Here is an 18,791-nt window from a genome sequence, read left to right as displayed (position 1 = left end):
ACAACATTTGTGCAAAATTATTTTGCACCTTTAAAATATGAAAGTCAGTTTTGTCAAATTATGCAAAAAGTACCACAATATTATTTAAGATGACTAAATTAGGATACATAAAAAGCTAGCTATGAAATTAGCCTTAGCAAGTCAAAGATTTATGTAATTTTATCCACATTGTCAGAGGACAAATTACATAAATTAACGGGTTTGAAAAGTATATCTTTAATAGAGCCAAAAGAGCCCAACTTGTAATAATCCAAATGTAGCATAAACTTACTTCAGTATAACAGTCAGGTGCCATCAGTCAGCCATTTTAGTCAGAGAAACCAAACTGTTGCTCTTCAAGGCTGTAGGACTGCTCTTATTCCTGTAATTTAAAAGTAAACTGTCATTTGTGTAATTTAATAGGGGATTTTTTGTTTGTTTTTCTAGAAGTATCTGTCGCAGTTGGCGGAGGAAAGTCTCTTGAACTTCCACACAGAGTCGCCAAACACTGATTGAAGCTCATGTGAGACTACTGGGACTGCACCGCTGCTGGGACATACTGAATGAGACACATCCATCAAGACAGAGAGACACAACACAAACACAAAGAGGAAGGGAAGGGACACAAGGAGAACCAGAGCAATTGGATCCTCTGTGTACTCTAGTACATAGCAATGTGAATTGTATGAAAGTTTTTCCGAATTAAAAAATGGGTTATTAAATATCATGTTTTAACGGAATAGTTCACTGGAAAAAAATGTAAATGCATATTACTTTTTTTTGTCAGTGAAATACAGTGATTTTTGTTCCTGTACAGTGGAAGTGAATGGAGACTGTGGCTCCAAAATTTAAAAAGAATCATAAAAGTACCATAAAAGTAATCCATGTGCAGTGCTGGATAGTAAGTGATTACATGTAATTTGGATTACGTAATCAGATTCCTAAAATTAAATACTTGTAATTAGATTATATTACATTTTAAAATACTTGACTACAGTTACAGACTAGTTACTTTTTATTGAGTACTTGAGTACTTAATCACAAAATAGCAGTAAATTATTCATAATTCAATGATTATCCTAATCCTCCCAATTTTATCTTTTAACTTTTTCTTTCTAAAAAAGCCTATTGCTTATATATGTTCAGAAAATCTTCCAGTTTTGTGGAATTGCGCACACAAGAGTGGCCATTAGCTATAATTACATGGAAATTGAGAGGTCACACAACATAAACAAGTAAAATATTTTTAGTAAGTGTTTTATTTTGGTTATTTTAAAATATTTTTCTTTTACTTTAACATTTTAAGATCTAATTAATTAGCTTTTTGTCAAATTACGAACCCCCTGCAGTTCCAACACAAACCCCAGTTTGAGAAAGCCTGAAGTATGTTTAATGCACTTCACGTTGTTGATAACAAAGAGTCGAATAAATTTTCTTTCTCTTTGCATTTTCATATCAATATGCTACAAGATTATCATATTCAAAACAATGTGATAAATGAGTTTTGTCAAAAGTAATCAAAAAGTAAAATGTGTAATGTAGATTAGCCTACGTCACTAACTACAATTTTCATCATGTAATTTGTATTCCATAATGGATTACAGTTTGTAAGTAATCTACCCATGAACTGTCCATGTGATATGTGTGCTATATTCCTAGTCTTTTGAAGCCATATGGAGCTTTGAACTAAAACGAGTGAATGAATAAGTTGTGACCACAATATCTTTTTTTCCTCCTACGTCATAAGTGAGGCTCTGTACACTTTTAAAAATAAAGGTTCTTTATTTGCATCTGTTGTTGCATGAAGAATCTTTAACATCCATGGAACCTTCCCATTCCACAAAAGGTTCTTTATAGTGAAAAAGGGGTCTTTAAATTTTTTAAATGTTCTTCACACTAAGAAAAAAAATTAAACTGAAAGGTTCTTTAGGGAACCCAGAATGGTTCTTCTGTGGCATCACTGCAAAAACCCACCTTTTGGAATCTTTATTTTTAAGAGTGTACTTGACAGCCTCAGTTCCCATTCACTTTCATTGTCACTTTCTGCAAAATATCTTCATTTGTGTCCCATGGACAAAAGAACATTATAGAGATTTGAAGTGACATGAGGTTGAGACAATTTTCATTTTTCAGTGAACTGTCTTGCTAAGTACACTGTCCTTATTCATAGGACACAAGGCGGCGTGTGTATCCTCTGTAGGTCAGGAAGTTTTTTTACACTGTGAAAAATACATATCAGAATGTGAAATGCACTGGTAAGTGTAGTGTTTACATCATTTGCATCTGCCTCATTCATACTCTAAAGCTTGCATATGTGTAGATTTTCCTTCAGAAGTGCCTTATTTAAATTTGTATTTAAATTTGAAGAGGTGTAAAATTATCCTCAGGTTAATGTGAATATTCTGTTGTATTGCATTTTCTGTGGTCATTTTTTTTCTTCAGTGTTTCATGTGTTTTTTTCTTCTGTTTCATGCTTAAATATTCACTTTTTTAAAGTGCCTTTTAGGTGGTCAAGTGTAGTGAATGTCTCAAAATGCAAAAAAAAAACAAAAACATTTCATCATTGCTGTACACAGAGCTCAGACTTTAGGGATACTTGAACTGGACCATGCTTATTTATCTAATATCAAATTTATTTGTTTAAAGATAAAAAAAACCTGAGTGTGTGTGTGTTATAATGTGAGTATATTATTGGAATGGTTCTGGAAAACTTTTTGTCCGCTGTTTTATATTCTGTTAATGATAGCATCCCATTTTTCTGAAAGAAAAATCTGTATAATTATTTTGGGTTGCACTGATGCAAATATTGAATAAACATTTTGGAAATAGTGTGGCCTGATATTTATGTGAAACGACGAATACCAAAGCTTCGTGTCCCATGATGGCCCTGAATGACATGTCTTGACCTGTACATTATGAAATAACCCTTGCATCTTATTTTACCTGCGGTCTTTTTTTTTTTCAAATGGGTCAGTTGAATAAATATAACAGAGAGGTAGTGACTTCATCCTCACCCATGCGCAATCTGTTACATAATGACATCACTTCTGTTCCAGCGTCCATCCCCAGGCGGCGGAAAGTCACGATCTTCAACGAACACCTCGTAGAAAATACGAGAAAGACCTGCTTCATCAGATCTCAATTTTCATTGGTCACCTTGTTATCCGCCTCTATTTTTCTGACCAATCAGAGAGCTCGCAGGGCAGCATTACACTATCGAGTTGCTGGGCAGAGAACACAAAATCAACATCAGCGGAGAGTACGTTCGAACTTGGACTACGCGATAAAGCAGGTTAGTAGGATTTGTTCTTCGTCGACTGGCTGTTGTTTGAAAGAAACTTAATTTTGTAATATATAACACTTATGAAGGCTTTACCTTATACGCTGCGTCAAATAAAGGCTAAAACGCGTTTGTTCTCTGCACGCCCCGAGGCTTTGTTTATGTTTATGTTGCGCCCGTGCATTTGCGCGTGCACATAACGCCATGCATTAAATTCGTGTTCTACGTCAAATATAAAACACGTTAATAAATTTTTTTATAAAAACTGAATATTGTTTCGCCAAAACACTTTGTTTTAGAGAGTGTAGATCTCCTGTCTGTATGGTAATGTGGTCCATTCATTGTATCAGGCTTGTGTATGAGCCAAATGGACGCTGCTGATTGGAGCAGCTGTCTGCATGTATTCATTTATGCTTTCGAAAGATTGACGTATTAACTTTAACATATCTGCATCCTAGGTGCAAAGGCACATTTCATACGCTGAAAAACTTAATTCCTTAACCATGGCAACTGACTGTGAGGCATGGCTAAATGCAAACCCTGTTGGTAAGTTCAAGTTTAAATGTTTCTAGGTCAGTGTTTGAGAACTATTTGCCCTCATATTTTGTATTTGATATGATAAGTCTTGGTGAAGTTGTCAAGGTCAGGACTATCACTTGTTTGTACTCTCTCAGTGGAATAAAAAGTCTTTTAATGGGCCCAAACTTTGGCCCCTAGTGTTAATGCTATTTTTATGTATATTTAGTCAAACTATTCACGTTGTCATCCACAGAGGCCGGAAATCTTAGCGATTCCTTCCCCTCCGGGGATGAGGACAGCACCTTCGCTGGAAATGTCAATAATGAGATCAATGGAAACTGGATATTGGCCCCCACCGGCAGCATTCACGAGGCGAGACTCAAGGCCAAGGTGAAGAGACGTCTGAGGAAGAACTCCTCCCGGGACTCAGGCCGGGGCGACTCGCTGAGTGATAACGGTGATGTGGTCCGGTCCACAGTTCCGCCCACCAGCCCTAAGGGCAAACTGCTTAACCGGAGGTCGAGGATGGGCAAGGGACGAGGCCTGCCAAAGAAAGGTATTGGTGGTGTTTTCATTCCTTAAAGCTCGTTCACACCAAGAACCATAACTATATGTGTCTACATAAACAGACGAAAACGTTCTGGACTTCAGATATTTTGATTTAATTATGTGCACTGCAATAAAATATTGGAGTGCACATAAATACGAATACATTGGATTTGGAGTTCTGTAATTCTGAAAGATCTGGAAATCCAGTGCATGTTAAAAACAAATTAAGTGTTAGCCTGGCTCTGTTCCAGCATCCGCTGCTTTATTTTAGCCAATTAGAGGGCTAACAAACATCCGAGTGGTTCTTAATGCGAAGGAACTGACACACTTCAGCAACCAAACTCCACCCGCATTCACACGTACGTTCATAACACACGGTCACTCCCATTCATTCAAATGTTGTTTTACCCGGTGGTGGTCCTTTGTAGAGGGTTCAACGTCCCTGAGTGCAACAGACCTGAATTGATTTGGAAAAGTCTGGCTTGCAGAAAAAACGGCTTACATGCAGTCTGACTGGCTGCGTCAAGTACACTACATGTGTGCTGACTTGTTAACATAATACCAAGCCTGCAAAAAAAACACTTGACTCTCTTTGTGTCTGATAGTGATCATTTAATCGTCTAGATGAGTGTTTTAGCTGAGATTATCGCCCCCTCCTGACCTTTCCACCTCCCCCATCACCCACAAGATGACTTAATGGCACACTTCTCTTTTTGATTCCCTCTGCGATGGCACAGTCGGCCCTGTTTGTGTTACGTAACTGCTGGTTAAGTCAGCCCGCAGGGCAGGGCAGGAAATTCTGTTTGCTTTTTTTGTCCAGAATCCTTCAGATGTAGGCGTTGCAGTGAAAATGTAGTAGGTTTGGAAGTGCCATACATAAGGTTGAATGCCCCACTTCATCCATATAGGCCTGAAAAGTGGATTAGAACATATTGGCAGTCGTCTTTAAAGGCTTTGCAGTCAGGCTGAGCAAAAGCCAGTAGCGTTGTTTTCGCCCTTAAATCAGAAATTGGTGACAAATATTTTCATTGCCAAATAGTAATTTGATCTAGTGGGAGCAAACATAAAATCATTTTAAAGTCGGCATGAAATGAAAATTCACCCAGTATATTTTGAAATGTGATCGATTTATCCATGCATTTTTTTTTTTTTTTTTTTTTGGGACCTTGCAATTCTTAATCAAAATGACATAAGTTGATTTTCGGGTGAAGTGTCAGCCTCAATCATGTCAGTTTACACCCTGCCCCTTTCTGCCTCCATCCAATCACCAACCAATGGATAGAATCAAGTCTCTGTCCTACATTTCTTTTCTTTTTCAATGTTTTACTCAGATGTACATCACAATACTTAAATAGTATGGTTGCAAAAATAATCCTAAATATTAAATACATGCATTCTCTGCAAAAAAAAAAAAAAAAAAAAAGATTAATGTGATATTAGGTAATTAAATTAGTTTAATTAAAATTACAATTATGGTCCAATTTTTACTAAACATAATTTATTTTTACCTGTATTTCAAGACATTAAAAGGTATTTTCAAATGATTATTTTAGCACATGCATAATACAACCTTTGGCTTTGACTCCAGCCAAAAGTGAAATAGTTTACTAAAAGATTAGGTCATCCAAAAAGGAAAATGTCATGTGGTTCCAAACCTGTGGTTCAAACTTGACTTTCTTTGTTCTGCAGAACACAAAACAAGATATTTTGTAGAACAACATTGGAGCCTTTTGAGAAAAAACCCACCGAGACATTTCTCAAAATATCTACTTTTATGTTCCACAAAAGGTTTAGAACTGCATAAGTGTGTAGCAGAACATCTACACCTTGCGTGCATATACTGCTTTGGTGTTTTTTTTTTTTTGTTTTTTTTTTACCAGTTTGGTTAGAATAATTTTCTGTTTCTTGGTTAAGTATCAGTTTGATGCTTGTGGTCAAAGCTCTGCACATATCGAGATGATGTCACTAGCTGTGAATTAAAGGGGCCCGGCTCTGTTTAGGGGACTAGTTTCAGAGGGGACGACACTGTGCAGTTAAAGTGTTAGTTCACCCAAAAATGAAATTTCTGTCACTAATTTCTCACCCTCATGTTGTTCCAAACCCTTAAGACTTTCTTTCATCTTCAGAACATAAATTAAGATATTTTTGATCAAATCCAAGAGTTTTTAAAAAAAAATCTTTTAGATAGCAACGTAATTACAGTCACTCAACACCCAGAAATGTAGTAAAGACATTGTTAAAATGGTCAATGTGACTGCAGTGTCCTTAATGTTATGAAGTAACGAAAGTACTTTTTGTGCGCAAAAACAAAACAAAAAAATAATCCATCTTTCCCCTGTCATTCTCCTATACCGTTTACATTCAGCGCTTCCAGATTCTATGTCAGAACGTCGGCTCCTGTGTCACCATCACACGCATGCATTGTGCTGCTCACGTGAACCGTGTCGGCCAATAATGAGTTGGCGTTCGGACATAAACACGGAAGCGCTGCATGTAAACAGTGTAGGAGAATGGCAGGGGAGAGTTGAATTTGTTGAATCAAGTCGTTATTTTTGTTTTGTTTTGCGCACAAAGTATTCTCGTCACTTCATAAAATTAAGGTTGAACCACTGTAGTCACGTAGACTATTTTAACCATGTTTTTACTACTTTTCTGGACTTGAATGACTGTAATTACGTTGCTTTCTATGGGGGATTTAAAAAAAAAAAAAACCTTGGATTTCAACAAAAATATCTTAATTTGTATTCTGAAGATGAACAAAGGTCTTACGGGTTTGGAACGACATGAGGGTGAGTACTTGATGACAGAAATTTCATTTTTGGGTGAACTAACCTTTTAACATGACAATGTTAACCATAAGTATTTTCATTTGCTACAGCAGAAGGCACTGAAAGAGTTGCACGGTTTTCGTTCTTCTTTCCATTCTCGACATGTCGTCACTTTCAGAGTTCCTCCAATACATTTTATTGTTTTGAAAGGATATTGTGTTTTGTATTCATAGGTGGGGCTGGCGGTAAAGGTGTGTGGGGAACACCTGGGGAAGTTTATGACGAAGATGAAGTTGATGTAAAAGATCCCAATTACGATGCGGAGCAGGTAAGAGTCACGCCATACGCTCGGTTTTGGTTTTAACTATGAAATTGGCATTCAAACTTGTTTCTCCAGGAGAACTGTGTATACGAGACGGTTGTCCTCCCTCTGGATGAAGAGACGTTTGAGAAGACGGTCACTCCTATCGTTCAAGAGTACTTTGAGCATGGGGATGCTAATGAAGTGGCGGTGAGATTTATGACTGTTGTTGAATGAGGAGATGGCTTTTGCCCTTTCATATCTAATCGGTGTCATGCAGTCCTGTGCGATTATTTTTAAGAGTAAACAAACCTGGGGAACGGTTTATACTCATTATAATTAGGACATCTCACTCTGTTCCTTCAGGAACTGCTTGCCGAGCTTAATCTGGGCGGCATGCGTGGCGACGTGCCCATGCTAGCCATATCGCTAGCGCTGGAAGCGAAAGCCAGCCACAGGGAACTGACATCACAACTGCTCAGCCAGCTCTGCGGGCACGTGCTTACGGCTGGTGACGTGGAGGCCTCTTTCCACAAACTGCTCAAAGAGCTGCCTGACCTGGTGCTGGACACACCAGGGGCTCCGCAGGTAACATGCTAAAGCTAGTGTTCTTGAGTTTAAGGTGTCTGTCACTGTTACTATTGCAAAAACTTGGGAGTTGTTCAAACCTTTAACCCTACGTATTAAAGGTAGGGTAGGCAATTCTGGAGAGGCTAGCAATAGCAAGATAGCTTTGAAAGTATTAGATTAGGGGTTGCCATCTCGTAATCAAGGTTACAACATGGCATTACCTCAGCATAAGCTTGTTGTTTTGATTCAGGAGGAACTGTAAAAGGTGGCTACTGTTTGTTTTTGGTGCTCAGTGACTGTCTGTCTACAATTCTGCATAGCCACATTCAACACGCTGATGACGTGTGATGTCTGCGCTAGCAGGTGCGTGGAGGTATGGAAATGCATATGTTGACAGGCAGGTAGGACATCGTATCATTGCATTTGGACTGAACGGTTTTTGGTCCTGCAACTTCCAGAGAATATCTAATTATTATAATTAGATCTAATCTAGATTTACTTTATACAGTCAAGACAACGCAGTGTTATTTTACATTTGATTATTTTATTATATTTCTGTACCTGAACATTGTGATGTTTCACAAAAAATAAAATATGATAGAGCAATAATATGAACAGTGAAAGTAACAGTAGCTCCTAGAATACATTTTAACATGCATAATTAGGCATGAAAATAACTGAGGAAAATATCTATTTGCTAAGCCAACTAATTTGACTCGTATTCTTTTGGTATCAATGCCCAATATTTTAAAAATTTAAAAATGCAATGAAAATACAGGTATCGGCTAAGAATGAAATATCGGTATCAGAGTTGTTCTGGAAAAAAAGTGGTACCAGTGCATCCCTATTATATATATTATAGTATTCATGGCAGTGTAATTGGAAAATGAACCAGGTTGACCAAAAAGAGAAATATTTCACATAATTTTATATATTACCATAATATTTTTATTCTTTAAGGCAGTTTTCAAAGTTTTAATGAAAATTAAAGGGTTTGTTCACCCAAAAGTGAAAATTCTGGCATTCATTTACTCACCCTCAAGTTGTTCTAAACCTGCATGGGTTTTTCCCTCTGCTGAACACAAAAGAAGATATTTTGAAGAATATGGGTAATCAAACAGTTGATGCACCCCGTTGATTTCCATAGTAATTTTTTCCCCATACTATGGAAGTCAGTGGGGGGCATCAACTGTTTGGTTACCCATATTCTTCAAAATAGCATCTTTTCTGTTCAGCAAAAGGAAAAACTTCATTTTTGGGTGAACTATCCCATTATTTATATATGCTTATTTTATTATGAATCCACATTAAATATGACTAAATGATTTCTTGATGTGTATGTGTTAAGTGGCATGAATAGAAGAGATTTAATCATCAGCCAAAGTTCATAATCATAAACTGCTCTAGCTGAGGCGCAGTGTAACATTTGGCCCAGTTTCTAAGCTCCGGTGTGTCTTCATGTTCACTTTGCTAAAAGAGTGTTTATTACGCTGCGGTTAACAATGAAAACTCTGTGGTCGGAGTGTGTCTGACTGGTTCATCTGCACCACCAGAAGAAACTTTCAGCTGTTTACTTTGGCTTCATACAAACACCAGAGCTTGTGCTTTTGTCTCGCTGTGTGCAGAATGCTGGGTCAGCGCTGTGCCTCCAATCACACTCTCTGCTGTACAAACACATTTACCCAGTCTTCACTCCATACACAAGAGCAGATGTTGTTTGAGTGCTAGAATGTGGCAAACACAACCCTTCTTCCCTTCACACCCAAAACGGTCCAAATACAAACGGTAGATGTGCCAAAACAGCACATGAACAAATATTGATCTCCTACTCCATTAGTATTAACTGATGCGTGGTGCTACTGCATTATTTGACAGTATGCTTCCTCCAGCTGTGCACACAACTGCTCTGTTTACAGTTGGACACATTTTAATGGAATTTTAAAAAATGTCACAATGAGGAACTTTGGGCTTTTTTAAAATATACTTTTAAATTCAATATCTGCTGTGTTAACTGATTTCAGTTCCTTTTAGATCATGTGAAAATTGTGTGTGTGTGTGTGTGTGTGTGTGTGTGTGTGTGTGTGTGTGTGTGTGTGTGTGTGTGTGTGTGTGTGTGTGTGTGTGAGAACGAAATATAATAATGCTTTCAGTGGAAAATTAGTGATCTTTCCCTGGAAATTTTATATATATCAGTAACACTTTACAATAAGGTTTTATTGGTTAACTACTTTAGATAACATGAACTAAGAATTAACAATAATTCTACAGCATTTATTAATTTTAGTTAGTTATGTTAATTTCAACATTATCTAATACATTATTAAAATCAAAAGTTGTATTTGTTAATATTAGTTAATGCACTGTGAACTAACATGAACAATGTTTTTTTTTTTTTTTTAACTAACATTAACAAAGATTAATAAATACAGTAACAAATGTATTGCTCATTGTTAGTTCATGTTAGTTAATACATTAACAAATGAGACCTTATTGTAAATTGTTACAATATTTCTTATTTTTAATCGCAACATTGATTTGAAAATGGACCTAGATTAGAGTTGACTAACAAGTAATATTTTATGTGAAAAATTACTGTTTAATAATATTTCATATTTTTATGATTTGTAAGTTTTTGAAGCTTTAAAGAAATTCTCACAGGCCTATTTTAATTATGAATTATTTCATTTCCTTTTTTGGTGTTAGCAAAAAATATGGAAATGCTTTCAGTGGAAAGCTCTCAGAATGAGTGATCTTTACCTGGAATTATGAAAAATATATATTTATTTATTCATGACAGTGTGAATAGAGAATGGACCAAGAAATTTAATTTTAATATAATTTTTTTGTGAATTAGTATTTTATTCATGAAAATGTAGTTGGAAAATGGACCGAGATTAGAGTTGATCAAGAAGTTAAATGTAAGGATTTGTAAATATTTTAATATTATTCAATGGTAATATTATTATAAATATTATTATTATTATTATTTTATTATTATTAAAATGTTAAAAATTTAACATTTGTATATTTGTCGACGTTTTTAAGGCCTTAAAGGAGATCTCATAGGCCTAATTATTTCTGTTTCTTTTTTGGATCCTGTGATCATATTGGGTTTTATGGAAATGCATTGAGTGGAAAGCTCTCAGAACGAGTGATCTTTACCAGGATATATTAAATGCCTAATTCCCATTTACTTTTGTTTTGTAGATGCTCGGCCAGTTCATCGCTCGAGCCGTTGCAGACAACATCCTCTCAAAAAGCTTCATAGATGGCTACAAAGGACGAGTAGACTGTGAATACGCCAGGTATTGAATGTTGTACACATTTAATGCGTCTTATTTTGTGTTTTTTGAAAGCGAGTTTGATGTTGGTTTGTGCTGTTTCATCAGAGCTGCTTTGGATCGTGCAGCTGTGCTGCTAAGAATGAGCCGATGGACCGGCCTTCGTATCGACAGCCTCTGGGGTTCGGGTGGCGGCCAGAGACCTGTCAATCAACTTATCAAAGAGGCAAGGACACACCCACTCACTGGCTATGTTACATAGCATCATCCTTTGTCTATGAAAAGGCAAACTGGAAGATTTTACGGCACATTAAGCAACACATGCATTCAGCCTGTAACTCTAACGGATTGCATAATCATTGGTGCTGCAGGTTAACCTCCTGTTGAAGGAATACCTGTTATCAGGTGACACAGTGGAAGCTGAGCGGTGCTTGAGAGAACTGGAAGTCCCACATTTTCATCACGAGTTCGTTTATGAGGTAATAGCTGCAACAAAACAGGCATTTGAAGTGGAAAACAGCTCTGCCTGATTATTCTTTTTTTTTTTTTTTCTTTTTTTTTTCCCTTTAGGCTGTTATCATGGTCCTGGAGTCTAAAGGTGACAGAACCCTTCAAATCATCCTACAGTTGCTAAAGTCTCTGTGCGCCTCTACAGTCATCACTGTAGACCAGTTGAGACGGGTATGGCTCCACCTGCTGGTCATTTTGAATTACTGCAGCTTTAAAAGTGCTTCTTATCAGAATTGTCTCCTCTTACAGGGATTTGAAAGAGTCTACCTGGACATGGCAGATATCAGTATTGATGTGCCATGTGCGTACTCGCTCCTGGAACAGTTTGTGGAGCAGAGCTTTAATGCTGGGGTCATTGATAAAAAACTGCGGGACCTCTGTCCTTGTCGGTGAGTGAGGTTTTTTTTTTTTGTTTTGTAAAGGCAAAACTTTGCTTTATTATTGTTACATAAAATATTTGTTATAGATTACATTTACTATGAATAACAGTATATGTATAAATATACAATATAATTTACAATATGTATAAAAATATTTATTACAAATGTAGTAATAATAATAATAATAATAATAATAATATTTTATTATTATTATTTATTATTATTATTATTATTATTATATAATTATATTATTATTATTATTATTAGTATTTTATTATTAATAATAATAAAATAATAATAATTATTATTATTATTATTATTATTATTATATAATTATATTATTATTATTAGTAGTATTTTATTATTAATAATAATAAAATAATTATTATTATTATTATTATTATTATTATTTTAAGTGCTTATTATAAAAATATATTTATGAAGTTTTAATATATAAAATGATTACATAATGTATTATTATTATTATTATTATTATTATTAATTTTTTGTCATGTACCCAAATGAACTTAGTTCCATTTTCCTTTTTGTCATTTCTTATGAAATGTATATTTATCATTGCTATTATTTTTATTATTATTATTACATAATTTATTATTATTATATTTATGAATAGTAATTTATAAAAATGTTTACATTTACTATTATTAAATATTGTAATAATTAATTAAAAAAAATACATTATTTTTTTGTATGATTGTTTAAATAAATAAATATATATATATATATATATATATATAATATAATTAGGGGTGTGAATCATCACTGGTCTCACGATTCAATTAGATTACGATTGTCATGTCAACGATTCAATTCCACGATGCGTTGCATCCTCAATTTTCAATATTACTGCACATGGCTACATTTTCATCAATGAATACAAGCAGTCAGATATATGACAGGGCTCAACGCTAAGGATTTTTTTCTACTGGCCCGGTCGGTTCAGTGGTTCAAATTTTTACTTGCACTGCCAAAATTTTCACTTGCCCCACAACAAAAAATGAATAAAGTAAAATAAAAGAAAATGGGCCTATAAAATAATCCTAGTTATTGTTTTTTGATACATGTAACCTTAATAAATAGGGTTATGACTCCAAAAGCTACTAGATTAACTCACTTAAATTTTAAATATTGTTAGACAAATAAACAGTAAGTAATGAAATGGTAACAAATAATCAAATTATGAGTAATAGCTAAAATAAATACAACAGAAACTAAATGAAATAAACGGTGCTTTTCAAGTTTTTCATATAGGTTTAAACAGGAGATTTTCAGGTACAGAAATTGTAATCTAATGTATAACCAACTGTATAACTATAGATTAAACTTTATTAAAGTTAATCAGTCAAGAGCAGTTACAGATGCATAAATAATGTTTTGAAATGTTGAAAATATAAAACGTTAAATACTGTTATTTGAAATCATTTAAAAATGAAAAGTCCCTTTAAACGTGAAATTAAACCCGCCAACCGATTCATTCAAGCGGCTGATTCATTCAGGAAGTGTTGCTCAGAGACGCAAAACAATGCTGTGTGGACTTTAGAACTATTTTCGTAGGCGACATAGAGCGAAACAGGTGATTTGGTGTCTAAAATGTAAGTCACTTGATATTAAGTTCTTCATTAAACTGTATGCTGTATAAAATCAATATCACATTTGTAATCATGCTGATATTTGGAGAAAAACGGCGCTCTTTGTTTAATATTGGTTAACTATATTAAATTATATAAATATGAAAGATATACAGGGTCATTTTTGCCCCTTATCTTGAATTCTGATGCATTCTAAATGCATTTTAATAGACTAAATCACGCAGTGAAATCGTGCACTCTAAATATGCTCGTGCACTAGTCTAACCTACTAGACTACGTCACGTAGTGCATGCGTGCACTTAATGGGTGTGTTTTTGTAAAGTGAGGGACATACTCGATAATTTCAGATCATTAAATCAACAATTACGATATCATAGACGATATATATCGCACACCCTATAGCACTGGCCCGATCGGGCAAGTGACAGTTCTGCCTACTGTCCTGAGCGTCGTTCACGCTGGCCCCGGGCCATTGGGCAGTCCTTATTGTCGAGGCCTGTATGAACTCCCTTTTTATTTCATCTGCTCCAAGAAAGTACACTTCATGAATGTAGTCAAACAAAACTTGAGTCTGAACACAGCAGACAACAGGAGCATGTAGAGCTAATAAACACTAGTAAATACTAAAAGCGCATTAAATTGTCAATTAGTGTACTTCAGTTACAATAACGCTCACACATACTCGTGCGCACACTCGCTAGCGCAAATACAACGAATGATGTCAGAGAAATGTCAGTAGGCTATTATCCATTATGGTTTATTACTGCAACGATGCAGAATCGTCCACGTCCGCATCGCGATGCTTAGTAGAAATTTCAACACCCCTTATATATTACATAATGTATTAATGTTATTACATAATTATTTTAGTCATGTACCCAAATTAACTTTTTTTTTGTTTGTTTGTTTGTTTTTTTTTTTTTTTTTGTGTCAGGGGCCGAAAGAGGTTCATGAGTGAAGGAGATGGCGGGCGCCTCAAACTCGAGAGCTACTGAGTTCAGGAGCCCCACAAGCCATTTCTGTGGCAGCTGCTCCAGTTTTGATGCTCACTGGAGTTCTGTATTTCTTTAAGTTGCTTGTATTTGTCATTAAAGTTTAAGTACTAAAAACTTCCCTCCTGTCAGAACACAATGGGACTGAAGGGCCAGGCACTTTTAAAATCTGAAGGAGACGTAAATCCCCCTCGATCCTTCTGATGTGACTTATATAAGCTAATCCTGAAAGTGCCACATTTATGACTTAGTCATTCCATGTTTTGTATTCCTCAGTTCACTGCCACTCCTGTTCTCCAGTTAGCAGTGTTTGTAGAGACTTGCGGATTTGTGTACATAGCTTTATAAGTGAGGGGCATGTAAGCTGGAAGCTCTTTCTCCCTCCTGGGCTGATTTTTGTATACTGTGCTTGAGTTTATTTTCTCTTTGACTTTTCAAAGGTGTCATTTCTGATGGTCACTAACGAAAGGACAAAACTGAGCAATGTACAGCAGATGGGATCATTTCACAGAGGTGTCAAGAACATTTATTTTTATATTTCAGTAGACTGGTGGATGTGAAACGTACCTAACTTACTTGCTCTTTGTTTAAAATGGTTGACAAATGGATAATAAAGTTTGTCATTACTGGTAATCACTTGGGAGTTCTTTATGTATACAGTCAACTCCAGAATTATTGGCACCCGTGTTTAATATGAGCAAATACGGCTTTAAAAATAAATCTACTTTGTTTATCCTTCTGATCTTTTATTTTAAAAATTCTAACATTTCATTGAAGTAAAACAATAGGAGGAAAGAGGAAATAGTATGAAATAAATGTTTTTCTCTAGTTCATGTTGGCCACAATTACTGGCACACAATACCTCCTTTTCTCAAAATAACAGCTCTGAGTAGTCTTCTATAATGCTTGATGAGTTTGGAGAACACCTGACAAGAGATCAGAAACCGGTTCTTCGTACTTCGCTTAATATATATGAAATGATTTGACAGATGCCAGATCTTCTAATCGGGATAACTGAACTCAGGATAACATTGTTCCTCGAAAAGGGCAGATGTATCGATACTCGAAACCACGATCAGTATTGCAGCGATTGGCTGGCGTCAAGACGGCAACGTAGTGACATCATATAGCCTAATTAAAAAAAGACACCTGACGAACAACTTGACGAATTTCTGGACCTTTATAAGAAAACTATGGAAGCCCGTTTCCGCCACTAAATAAAAAAAAAAAGAGTAATTGCGACTTTTTATCTCAGAATTCTGACTTTTTATCTCACAATTGCGAGTTATAAAGTCAGAATTCTGAGATATAAAGTCAGAATTCTGAGATATAAAGTCAGAATTCTGAGATATAAAGTCGCAATTGCGTGATATAAAGTCAGAATTCTGACTTTTTTTCTCGCAATTCTGACTTTTTTTCTCGCAATTGCGAGTTATAAAGTCAGAATTCTGAGATATAAACTCGCAATTCTGACTTTTTTTCTCGCAATTGCGAGTTTATATCTCAGAATTCTGACTTTTTTTCTCGCAATTAACTGACAGACAGTTTCTCTGTCTGTAACAATTTCGGACATCCAACATTTCTTGTACATCCAACGATAGCCGTGCTGCCGTTCTGATGTCTGAAGCTGTTGGTGTAGAAAATGTGCCACTTCAGCTTCGTCTGTTTTATTGCGCCTCCGCCACAGCTTATTCTTATTATTATTACTATTATATTGTTATTATTGTGTCAAATTCATTAGTGTATCCATTCTGTTAAAAACAACTTTTATTCACCAAATACTTCCACTGTATTTGCAGAATTGCATGATTTTACCCTTGAATGCCCCCTTTTATGGAGCCACCAGACTTGAGTTGCAAAGTTACAAAGTTGATGAAACATGATAGGTATTGGTGTTTTAGTATTAAGCCCACTAGATGGCAGTAAAAGCTGTTTTTTCTCCTTGAAACGAAACAATGATACTCATGTACAAGGTTACCGTGGAAACATGCTATATGCATATTCCTGCATAATGCATATGTCCGGAGACTAATCCTTATGTGTCTCCTCCAGGAAAATCAAAATTTCTTTATTGGTAAATCCGCGCTGAAAATAATCCTTTATGAGGTCTTCCATGTTATGTAGAATAATAACGAAGCACCAATCCTAATGGTCAGTCGCAGTGAAAGGCAACGCAAGCAAAGTAAGAAGTCAGAATTCTGACTTTATAACTCGCAATTGTGAAAAAAAAAAGTCAGAATTGCGAGAAAAAAAGTCAGAATTCTGACTTTATATCACGCAATTGCGACTTTATATCTCAGAATTCTGACTTTATATCACGCAATTGCGACTTTATATCTCAGAATTCTGACTTTATATCACGCAATTGCGACTTTTTATCTCAGAATTCTGACTTTATAACTCGCAATTGTGAGATATAAACTCGCAATTGCGAGATAAAAAGTCAGAATTCTGAGATAAAAAGTCGCAATTACTCTTTTTTTTTATTTATTTAGTGGCGGAAACGGGCTTCCATAGAAAACAGCCAAGCAACCAAAACGACATAAAAAAAAAAAAAATAGATAAATGAAATGTGCATTTTTTTTTTTTTTTTTTTACGATTTCCAATTACTTAGGCTATATAAGGCCTATTCACAATTTCTAGTGGGATATTTGTACATGCTTTACATTTTTATTTAAACGTAATTAGCAATTCATTTAATTTTACCTTTGAAGCAGATTTGTAACGGGACAGCATTAAAGTTTCAAGATCAAGTTATCTGCATCAAGCCACTCCCATAATATCTGTCGCGGTTCAGATTAATGCACGGCACAGACTAACTGTAGCTACATCATTTAAGACTCCAATTAAATTATTAGGTAATTATTCCCTCACGAATAAATCTCTCAACGAGTTAAACTAGCTGTGTCTATATTATGGTAGACGTCACAACATTATAATAATATTTGCAAATTTATTTTTATTAAATTTGATTATGATTATTGTCCCTTCACATTAGGGTACTCTTGTAAGAAAGTAGCAGTGGCTGGGACAGACTTTAAGCATCACCTCCGCTTAAAAAGATGCAATCTAATCCTGTTTACATGAAATAAGCTTGCTCCCGAGCAGGTTTAAGCTTACGGACCTGTTGCTGTGACAGCAAGTCCAGGATGAGCGTCGAAGAACCTAACTATCCTGATCGTGTCAAATCATCATCAATCAAATCCAGCTAACTGAGTTAGCGATGTACGAAGAACAGACCCCATGTCTGTGTCTCAATGTGTATACTATCCATCCTAAATAGTATGTGGAATTAGTAATATTCAATACTATTTAGGGTGGATAGTATGCACATTGGGATGCAGGACATTCCTTCATGCAGAATCACTCCAGGTTCTTCAGATTCCCAGCTCCATGTTGGTGCTTCTTCTCTTCAGTTCACTCCACTCATTTTCTTTAGGGTTCAGGTCAGGGAACTGGGACGACCATGGCAGTAGCTTCATTTTGTGCTCAGTGACACATTTTTGTGTTGGTTTTGATGTTTGTTTTGGATCATTGTCCTGATGGAAGCTCCACCACGGCCCATTATTGGATTTCTAGCAGAAGCGGTCAGGTTTTGATTTTTATCTGTTAGTATTTGATAGAATCCATGATGCCATGTACAGATGCATCTCAATAAATTAGAATATCATGAAAAAGTTATTTTTTTGTAATTTTCTGTAATTTAATTCAAAAAGTAAAACTTAAATATATTCTAGATTTATTAGACATAAAGTAAAATATTTCCAGACTTCTTTGTTTTCATGTTGATGAGCTTGCTGCTCAGTATCTATACAGTCATCACTGTAGAGTTGAGACGGGTATGGCTACACCTGCTGGTCATTTTGAATTACTGCAGCTTTAAAAGTGCTTTAAAAGATAATCAGTATCTCAAATTATTAGAATATTTAATTTCAAGTTCTATTAAATTACCATTCTCAGGGTATAAATACTGGGTTTAGGTCAGTAATCCCAACAGCAGTCATGGGGAAGTCTGCTGACTTGACAGTTGTCCAGAAGACGATCATCAAGA

At 35.5% G+C, this 18,791-nt stretch overlaps 2 protein-coding genes across 4 annotated transcripts in view; both read left to right on the top strand.

Moving 5' to 3' along the window:
* Nucleotides 1–2,808, top strand: part of rbm20 (RNA binding motif protein 20) — a 72,549-nt gene extending 69,741 nt beyond the window's left edge. For all 3 annotated transcript variants that reach the window (XM_051907830.1, XM_051907831.1, XM_051907832.1), the window contains one exon: nucleotides 427–2,808. In XM_051907830.1, coding sequence (XP_051763790.1) covers nucleotides 427–495 — 69 coding nt within the window. In that variant the 3' untranslated portion in view covers nucleotides 496–2,808. The remainder of the gene's footprint in view (nucleotides 1–426) is intronic.
* A 310-nt stretch (nucleotides 2,809–3,118) lies between these two features.
* Nucleotides 3,119–15,472, top strand: pdcd4b (programmed cell death 4b). The gene is made up of 12 exons (XM_051907833.1): nucleotides 3,119–3,271; nucleotides 3,718–3,805; nucleotides 4,032–4,334; nucleotides 7,329–7,423; nucleotides 7,493–7,606; nucleotides 7,763–7,984; nucleotides 11,174–11,271; nucleotides 11,356–11,473; nucleotides 11,619–11,726; nucleotides 11,818–11,928; nucleotides 12,007–12,146; nucleotides 14,682–15,472. The coding sequence occupies exons 2-12, from the start codon at nucleotides 3,763–3,765 to the stop codon at nucleotides 14,740–14,742; spliced, it is 1,413 nt and encodes a 470-aa protein (XP_051763793.1). The 5' UTR covers nucleotides 3,119–3,271; nucleotides 3,718–3,762; the 3' UTR covers nucleotides 14,743–15,472.
* Nucleotides 15,473–18,791: the final 3,319 nt, after the last annotated feature.

This window comes from Ctenopharyngodon idella, chromosome 10 (genome assembly GCF_019924925.1).
Source record: "Ctenopharyngodon idella isolate HZGC_01 chromosome 10, HZGC01, whole genome shotgun sequence".
In the NCBI taxonomy this organism is placed as follows: Eukaryota; Metazoa; Chordata; class Actinopteri; order Cypriniformes; family Xenocyprididae; genus Ctenopharyngodon; species Ctenopharyngodon idella.
Note: the sequence above shows the minus strand (reverse complement) of the source record. Positions and strands in the feature narration are given on the sequence as shown.

Bases quoted from the DNA above. Each gene is read 5' to 3' on its own strand.
- pdcd4b (XM_051907833.1), top strand. From the start codon at position 3,763: ATGGCAACTGACTGTGAGGCATGGCTAAATGCAAACCCTGTTG. The intron at 11,727-11,817 runs GTAATAGCTGCA...TTTTCCCTTTAG, and splicing joins ATCACGAGTTCGTTTATGAG to GCTGTTATCATGGTCCTGGA. The intron at 11,929-12,006 runs GTATGGCTCCAC...CTCCTCTTACAG, and splicing joins CTGTAGACCAGTTGAGACGG to GGATTTGAAAGAGTCTACCT.